Consider the following 8,948-nt stretch of genomic DNA (forward strand, 5'->3'; position numbering starts at 1 on the left):
GGCCGTCTGTGGGTATGGATGGGAGTTCACGGAAAGGCAGCCCGTGTGCCGGCCGTCTGTGGGTATGGATGGGAGTTCACGGAAAGGCAGCCCGTGTGCCGGCCGTCTGTGGGTATGGATATGGGTTAGGTTTAAGATGAGGAAAAACTGACCCTTACTTCCTCTGCTGTCTGCAGCTGGATTCCAACCCAGCCCTGGGTCGGAGAATTCCTGGAGGGGGTGAATCAGAGGGAGGGAGGGAGGGAGGGAGGGGCAAGACTCTGGGAGTCACGTGCGGTGTGTTTAGGGAAAGGAAGAGGCAGATTCAGTGTGGGGCTTAGAGAGCAGGTGGTTGTATTCACTTCCTTGAGTGCCTGGAGAATATTCACTGTGGTACCTAACAGTGAAAGAAAAGAAAGCCTTTAACAACATCTCCCCTTCTCAGTCTCCCCGGGCCACCTACCAACTTACTCTAGGTCTCCCTTCCCTCGTCTTTGCCTGTATAATAATACACTGTGACCCCACCCCCAACTCTACCCTTTGTTTACCCATTGAGAAAGACTCCCACGTGTTCTTCAGCTCCGTATTTGCTGCCTTTGTGTGCTCAAACCTCATTCCTCCTCTGACCGTTTCTTGATCCCTAATCCTGGTGTGGATCCCTAATCCTTGGTGAACTTATTATTTCAGGTTCCAGTTGTCATACTTTGCCAGTTAGCAAGTAATATGGATTAATTGGTGAGTGTAGGCACAGAGGAGGGATTTGCATGGAGGTGGCCCTGATCCTGGGGACTCTGGTTAGGATGTGCAGGAGGGAGTCTCTTAAAGGGTGCAGAGATTCTTGTGTTTGTGTGTGTACACATTATACATTAGGGATTATATTTGGGGCTAGCTTTCACATCCCAAGGCCTCCTAGTCTGGGACATACAGAGCCAGGGCTGAGGTATGCTCCAGGTGCTGGGGACACTAATTCTAATGGAGAGGTGACACACAACCAGCTGTCCACCTAACCTCCCCCGCCCAGAGGCAGGAATGAGGGAACAGCTGCCACGTTATAGGGGATACATTTCCTGGGATCCCAAGACCTGAGTCACCAAGAGGGTAGAGCCCTATCCTTGGGGCTTTCCCCTTAGCTCTGAGGTGTTCAGCACCTCTGTAGCATAAGAGATGCCACAAAGCCACGTGTCTGTATTTACATTTTTATTGTCTGTTCCTCCTCCACCCCCAAGGATTCTTAGATTTAAAGTAGCCAGCACTGAGGTCCAATTATCTGAGAGCTGATGCAGTAGAGGTGGAAGAGGCCCTCTTCAGGCCCGGGAGCTGGCCGGTTGAGCCACATTCCAGCCCTGCTGGGTGGTGTGAAGAGGAGCCAGGCTCTCAGCGAGGGATCGGTAGAGCCAGGAGGAGGAGCAGAGTCAGAGCAGCAACCTTAGGGGAGCTTGCAGATCCTGCTAAGTCCTGGGGGCAGAGGTCACTGCCTTCAGGAGACCAGTAGGAGGAGCCACCGAGATGAAGAAAATGGGCTTCTCCCACGGTTTGCGATATCCATGTTGCTTCAGGGCCAATGGCTGCAAACAGCTCCCGGCTTCCTCGAACAGCCATGCCCACGAGAACCCAGGGACCTTCCTCAGTCTGGCACAGGAGGGGAGGTGCTGAGGTGACCTGCAGAGTTGGAGCCGAGGCCAAATGAGTCTGTCACCCTTCCATCTGGTTCTCTTCCCTAAAGTCCCATCACACAGCACTGCATATCTCACCCTTAGGAATCCTGGTTTTTGGCCTCTCTAAGGTCTAGCTCTGAAACAATACTTGATCCTATCTGGAACCCCATACCAAGAAACTCCATTTCTATTTGAAATAGGGTCTAGTTGCCCAGGACTACATCTCCCCTCCCCGCTCCAAGATCCCTAGGCCCCTGTACCTCACATCGATCCTCCTGTCCCTCTGAATAGAGGACACAGAAGGTTCCAGGAGTCAGAATACCCGGATAGAGGCAGTGACAGAGTCGTGGTGTCAAGATGGAGACAGCAGCAACTACAGGAACTAGAGAGGAGAGGGAACTGTAAAGGGTTCTGGCCCGAGGTTACTCCTTATTCCCATGACCCAAGGACTCTCACCTCTGTCCTGTGGGTTCTTCCAGCCCAGAACCCAGCAGCTGGCCCCTGGGGGAATACCCCCTGGGTGTAGGCAGATGGGAAGAGCTGATGGGGAGGGCTCCACCCGAGAGTTCAGCTCCAGTAGGGCCAGGGGAGGTCTAAGTCCTAAGTGCCGGGGCAGACGGATGCTGACGACGGACCGAGATACCTGGTGGCCCTGTGGGAGGGAGCTGACCCCTGCCCGGCCAAGATATACTTCAATGTAGGGCACTGTTGTAGAGCCCAGCCTGTGAGAACAGGAACCAGTGTAAGAACCAGCATCCTGTCTTATTTCTTCCATAGCTGGTGAAGTCCTTCCCAGCAGAACAGGGCTGACACGGTCTCTAGGACCCCCCATCAACTGCTCTGTGATTCCTCTCTCTTCTGCCTTCTCAAATCTAACCAAACCAAACCATCCCCACAAAGACACCCATGGCAGGCACTTTCCCTGGGCTGTGTGAGCCTAAGCGTGATGACGTCCTACTGCTGCAAGAATCCTTCATCTCTCGCCCAATTTTCCTCACCTTGCCTCCTAGCTAGGAGAGACCCACCTGAGAATACAGTGAGTGGCTGCTAGGACCCAGCCTGGGGCCACCAGGATCCCAGTGCAGACTCTATCACCAGTCACATGCACCTCCGTCAGCCAGGGCCACAACACACCAGCTGGAGTGGATTTTGGCCTTAGGCCACAGGCTAGAGAGAGGAGGCGGCCATGTCAGTGGGAATCCCAAAGCTGCCCCCTGAACATCTCACCAGGATCTAAGAATTACCAGGAACCCCTGAAACCTCACAGACCCCTGCTCACCACCGTGCTCAGTGTGTGGGGGACAAGTCTGTTTCTCGGTCTCCTCCCCTTCAGGGCCCCAGTCCCAGGTTAGCTGGTCTTCCAGGTAAGCTCCCTGAGTCACATGACGGATCCACAGACCATGAGTCTGCATTGGGGAAAAGGCTCGGGGTCGGAGACAACCATCTGAGAGGGTTCTGTATCCTGCCAGGAACCAGGTCCCCTCCTCACGGCACAGAAGGCTCCAACTGGAATCTTTCTGCAGCAAAACAGTATTATTACTCACATGAGTGCAGGCTGCAGGCCTATAGAGCCTCAGCTTGTAGGGCTTTCCTGGTTCTCCTTTCCTGCATGAACCCTTCAAGCCAAGTTCCAGCGCTGATTTGTATAAAACTCCAGCCCTCACTTGTCAAACCCCAATACTTTCTCCCCCCCCCCCCGTCTCGTTTTCGAGACAGGGTTTCTCTGTGTAGTTCTGGCTGTCCTCGAACTCTGAGATCCCTTGCCTCTGCCTCCTGAGTGGTAGGATTAAAGTCGCAGTGCATTTGGTTTCAACCCTCTCTTCAAACTGACAAGTTCAGGTTGGGAAGATGGCCCAGTCGGTAAAGAACTTGGTTCACGAGGATCCGGGCTTGGATCCCAACACTTTTTTTATTTATTTTTTTATTTTTTTTATTTTTTATTTTATTTTATTTTTTTAAAGATTTATTTATTTATTATATGTAAGTACACTGTATTGTAGCTGTCTTCAGACACTCCAGAAGAGGGCGCCAGATCTCGTTGCGGATGGTTGTGAGCCACCATGTGGTTGCTGGGATTTGAACTCTGGACCTTTGGAAGAGCAGTCGGGTGCTCTTACCCACTGAGCCATCTCACCAGCCCATATTTTTTTTTTTTTGTTTTTTTTATTTTTAAAAAGGAATAATCTGAGCGTAGTGGTGCACACTCAGGCGGATCTCTGAATTCATTTGAGGCCAGCCTCATCAACAGAGTAAGTTGTTTTGTTTTTTTTTTAATTTAAAAATTTTATGTATTTTTCTTTTATGTGCATTGGTGTTTTGCCTGCATGTATGCCTGCGTGAGGGAGTCATATATTGGAGTTACAGGCATTTGCGGGCTGCCATGTGGGTGCTGGGAATTGAACTGGAAGAGCAGTCAGGGCTCTTAGCCACTGAGCCATTTCTCCAGCCTCTACACAATTCTAAGACAGCCAGGGATACACAGAGGAACCCTGTCTTCTGGGGTAAGAAAAAAAAAAAAAAAAAAGAAGGAAAGAAAGAATAGAAATAAGAGCTTTGGCATCACGCAGAGGCCAGAACGCCCCTCTCCGTTCTAGCTCCTCCCACCTCCAGCTGGGTCCTGATCAGGACCAGATTTCTGCAACGAGTTCCTGCCGCTCACCCAGCATAGGCCCGCCTCTTCCTCCTCCTGGTAGGCGGGACAAAGCAAGTGCGGCGAGTCTCCTGGCCGCGGCACGGACTCCCCCTGGCGGCCGTACAGGCAATGACACCACCAGCTGTTTAACAGCTGCGCCTCCAGCTGCGCGCTGGAGCCCGGGGCGAGGTCTGGGAGAGAGATGAGCAGCGAGGGGTCAATGGGGCCGCCCGCGTGGGTTCCGCTCCGCCCACCCCACCCAGCCCTTGGCCCGCGCGGCCTCGCGCACCCCCGCGTCCCCAGCGAGCCAGGCGGCAGTGGCTCCCGGGCAGAAAATAGTGTTCGTGGTGGGGCAGGCACACGGCACTCGGGGCCGCGGTCAGGTTCACGCGCGTCCTCAGCTGCAGCAGCGCCAGGTCCGAAGCGAAGTCCCTGGAAGCGTTCTCGTGCGCCACGAGGCGCGCCACCCTCTCCTCCTCCGGACGGAAGGGCAGCAGCACCCGCCAGGTCTCAAAATCGTGGGGTGAGCTGTCAGAGGTGCGGGGCTGCTGGGTGGGGAAGCTGAGGAGTGTGCGCATTCCGCATACAAGATGCAAACCTAGCTTCCCACGCTTAGACTGCGTCTCCCGGTTGGAATACTGTGTCCAACACTGGAACCCCGCCCTTACTCTGATTCTCGCGTTCTGGACAGAGCCACCTACCCGCCCTTGCCAGACTCCCGGCTTTACGTTGGATTCTATATTTCCCACGACTTCACACTACAAACTGAGGTACAACTCCCACCCCAGAGGAAGGACTGGGCCAGGGAAAGGGGAAAGAGTGCCCGATGTATGGATTTTCACTCACTCACTCCAGAAAGCAGCTGGCGGGTGCCAAGACCCATCTGTCAGACACCAGAGCTCCATAGCAGGGTGTGGAGCCTGGTACCATCACCTGAGCCTCCCAGGGCCAGGTCCCCAGCCTTGGAGCCTTCCCGCACTCTTAAGAGATGAGAGGCCTGGGTCAGGGGGTCTGCAGAAATCCTTAACCCTGCAGCCTCCACCCCAATTCCTATCTGCCCAGCCCAGCCCAGCTCAGCTCAGTGTCAGTGCATCTGCCCTTCACCTGGTTGGGCAAAGGTACAGTTTTCTTCTCTGGGCTCCCAGGGTCCTGACTGTGGCTTCTGGAGCTGGCTGGGAAAGGCAGGCCCAGGTTCTGAACCCATCACGTGTTCCCGAATCCACGACTCATAGGGAGCCACTGCAGTGAAGACGCCAGGGCGGTTCCTCCGTCCACAGCCAAAGCCAAAGCTGGTGATTCCCGCCAGGAACCATCGGCCTCCGTCCTCACAGACCAGTGGTCCCCCAGAGTCACCCTAATGATAGATGACTCAAGTCAGAGATTAGTTCAAGAATTCTTACCACATTTTGGCGTAACATATAGCCACCTCTGGAAACCTTCCTGAGCTATCTTCACATTTGTATTATCTACAACTCTAATTAGAGGAAAGTCCGGTAAAACAGAATCACAGAGTGGCTAAAGCCAGGAGACAAGGTCTCATTGGAGCTGAATGATCCTTGGAAATAATTCACCCCTAAACTCTCCCTGATTTCTGAGGTTTCTTTTTTAAAGATTTATTTATTTATTTTATATATGAATACACTGTAGCTGTCTTCAGACACACCAAAAGAGGGCATCAGATCCCCATTACAGATGGTTGTGAGCCACCATGTGGTTGCTGGAAATTGAACTCAGGACCTCTAGAAAATCAGTACAGTACTCTTTGTTTTTGTTTTTTTCTTGACAGGGTTTCTCTGTGTAGCCCTGGCTGTCCTGGAACTCACTCTGTAGACCAGGCTGGCCTTGAACTCAGAAATCCACCTGCCTCTGCCTCCCAAGTGCTGGGATTAAAGGCATGGGCCACCACTGCCCGGCCAGTACAGTGCTCTTAACCACTGAGCCATCTCTCCAGCTGGATTTCTAAGGTTTCTAAGTTGCAGCTCCCAAGGTTTTGTTTTGGGCTGGGCTTGACCCTAGGGTCTCACAAATGCTGAGCTCTGCCCCTTTAAAAAGTAAATTGAGAAAGCTGGGAGGTGGTGTTGTATATTTTTAATCCTAGCACTCCAGAGGAAGAAGCAGACAGATCTCTGAGGTCAAGGCCAACTTGGACTACAGAGTGAGTTCCAGTGCAGTCTCTAAAATCAATCAATCAATCAATCAATCAAATACTGAGGGGTCTTGCTCACCTGGTGCTTGCCTTACAAGTTTAAGGTCCCAAGTTCCATTTCCATAACCCATGTAAAAATGTAGTGACTGAGCTTGCAAGTCCACTACTATAGAGGCATAGACAGCCAGTCTAGCCTAATTGGTGAGCCCAAGGCCAATGAGAGACCCTGTTTGGTTTGTTTGTTTGTTTGTTTTAAGTTTTCAAGACATGGTTTCTCTGTGTAACAGCCCTGACTGTCCTGGAATCTGATTTGTACACCAGGCTGGCCTCAGAGTTGCAAAGCCCTGCCTGCCTCTGCATCCCGAGTGCTGGGTGAAAGGCACGTGCCACTACACCTCTGCAAGAGACCCTGTTTTAAAGGAGGTAGACTGTATGTCCAATGACACCTGAGGTTGTCCTCTGCCTGCACCCCTGCACACACACATACAACACCGCCTCCATATGCACACACTCAGACACACAAACACAAAAAAATAAATTAAAGCCAAGGTACATACCTATAGTCCTAACACATGGGAGATGAAGGATCAGGGCATAGTTATTTTTAGGCTAGCCTGAGCTCCAGGAGACTGTCTCCAAACAAATAAACAAAAAATGGCTAATGGTCATATTGAGTGTAAAATGTACACGCAATAAATAAATGTAAAAACATTGAGAGATACTCACTGAGGAAGACCCTAGTAGAACTAGGCAAATATAATAGCTAAAGGAGCATGTATGGTGTCTATATCTATAGTCCCTGCGATTCAAGAGGCTGAGGCTGGAGAATCACTTAAGTTCAGGAGTCAAAGACCACCTTGGGCAACATAGAAAGATACTGGTTATAAATGAATGAATACATGAACAAATAAGTAAATACATTAATACATGGGTAGTGTGGGGGCTGGATAGATGGCTCAGCGGGTAAGAGCACTGACTGCTTTTCCAGAGGTCCTGAGTTCAATTCCCAGCAATCACATGGTGGCTCACAACCATCTGTAATGGGACCTGATGCCCTCTTCTGGTGTGTCTGAAGGGAGACAGTGTACTTACATACATTAAATAAATAGTTCTTAGAAGAAAAAAAAAAGAGTGGGGAGTGTGAAATCAAGTGAGGAAAACCTAAAAAGAGTGGACACACAATTGGTATGGGGCGTTGTTATTCTATGTTGTCTGTTCTATAACCCAGCTCAGGAGTTAGAAAGAAATCTGGGGGGGGGGGGGCTGGCGAGATGGCTCAGTGGTTAAGAGCGCCAACTGCTCTTCCAAAGGTCCAGAGTTCAAATCCCAGCAACCACATGGTGGCTCACAACCATCCATAACGAAATCTGATGCCCTATTCTGGAGTGTCTGAAGACAGCTACAGTGTACATACATATAATAAATAAATAAATTAAAAAAAAAAAGAAAGAAATCTGGGGCTGGAGATATGGTTAAGAGCACTCTCGACTCTTCCCAGAGGATCCAGATTCAACTCCCACCCACATGGTGGCTCACAATCATCTGTAACTACAGTTCCAGAGATCTGATGCCCTCTTCTGACTGCCTTGGGCACCAGTCATACACATGGCGCACAAACGTACATACAGGCAAAACGCTGATACATGCGAAATAAATTATAAAATGTGTGAAAGTGGCTGCGAGAGATGGTTCAGAGGTGAAGGCACTCTCTATCTGTTCTTCCAGAGGATCCAGGTTCAGTTTCCAACATCCATCTAGCAACTCCCCACTGTCCAGAACTCCAATTCCAGGGGATCTGCTGCCCTCACACAGACACACATGAAGGCCAAACATCAATGCACATCAAATAGATAAATGACATGTTAAAAAAAAAAGAAGGCTCAACATTTTGTGGAGCTATGCTACAGAGAGTAGTAGTTAATGGCCCAAAGCAACTGTTTTTGAAGATCGATTTTAGTGTTTTATGAATATGAATGTTTTGCCTACATGTGTGTTTGTGTACCACAAGTGTGTCTGGTGTCTGTGGAGGTCAGAAAAGTGTTGGATCCCTGGAACTGGAGTTAAAGAGGTTGTAATGGTCCTGGGAATTGAACGCTGGCCCTCTGCAAGGGCAGCAAATGCTGTTAGCCACAGACAACTCGTAAGCTCTGATCATTCAGATTTAGATTCAGTTTTAATTTCTCAGGCCCCCAGCCCCACCCCTTCCTCTGTTTTGTTTTAGTTGAGATAGGTCTCAGGAATCCCAAGCTGGCTTCAAACTCATTCTGTAGCTGATGTTGGCCTTGACTGCTGAACTGCTTCTACCACTTCACTTATGAGTTCTGGGGCTGTAGGCACAGACCTCCACGCTCAGCTCCAGAGGCACAGACCTCCACGCTCAGCTCCAGAGGCATAGACCTCCACGCTCAGCTCCAGAGGCATAGACCTCCACGCTCAGCTCCCGTGGTGCTGGCTAAGCCAAGCACCCTAACAGCTGAGCTATACCCCAAGTCTGTCTGTCTGTCTGTCTCTTTCTTTCTTTCTTTCTTTCTTTCTT

At 50.6% G+C, this 8,948-nt stretch overlaps 1 protein-coding gene across 4 annotated transcripts in view; it reads right to left on the minus strand.

Annotated features, from left to right (window-relative positions):
• Positions 1-1,161: 1,161 nt before the first annotated feature.
• The window catches only part of Prss36 (serine protease 36), a 15,000-nt gene continuing 7,213 nt past the window's right edge, over positions 1,162-8,948 (minus strand). Inside the window, exons 7-15 of one of the 4 annotated variants that reach the window (XM_021168441.1) lie at positions 5,371-5,620; positions 5,117-5,246; positions 4,556-4,794; positions 4,294-4,457; positions 2,914-3,151; positions 2,660-2,801; positions 2,091-2,356; positions 1,895-2,016; positions 1,162-1,638 (exon numbers count right to left, since the gene is read on the minus strand). In XM_021168441.1, the coding sequence (XP_021024100.1) occupies positions 1,354-1,638; positions 1,895-2,016; positions 2,091-2,356; positions 2,660-2,801; positions 2,914-3,151; positions 4,294-4,457; positions 4,556-4,794; positions 5,117-5,246; positions 5,371-5,620 (1,836 nt within the window). In that variant the 3' untranslated portion in view covers positions 1,162-1,353. Of the gene's footprint in view, positions 1,639-1,894; positions 2,017-2,090; positions 2,357-2,659; positions 2,802-2,913; positions 3,152-4,293; positions 4,458-4,555; positions 4,828-5,116; positions 5,247-5,370; positions 5,621-8,948 lie in introns of all 4 variants that reach the window. The other 3 variants (XM_029479871.1, XM_021168440.2, XM_029479872.1) reach the window with 3 other exon arrangements.

Source organism: Mus caroli, chromosome 7 (assembly GCF_900094665.2).
Source record: "Mus caroli chromosome 7, CAROLI_EIJ_v1.1, whole genome shotgun sequence".
Lineage (NCBI taxonomy): Eukaryota > Metazoa > Chordata > Mammalia > Rodentia > Muridae > Mus > Mus caroli.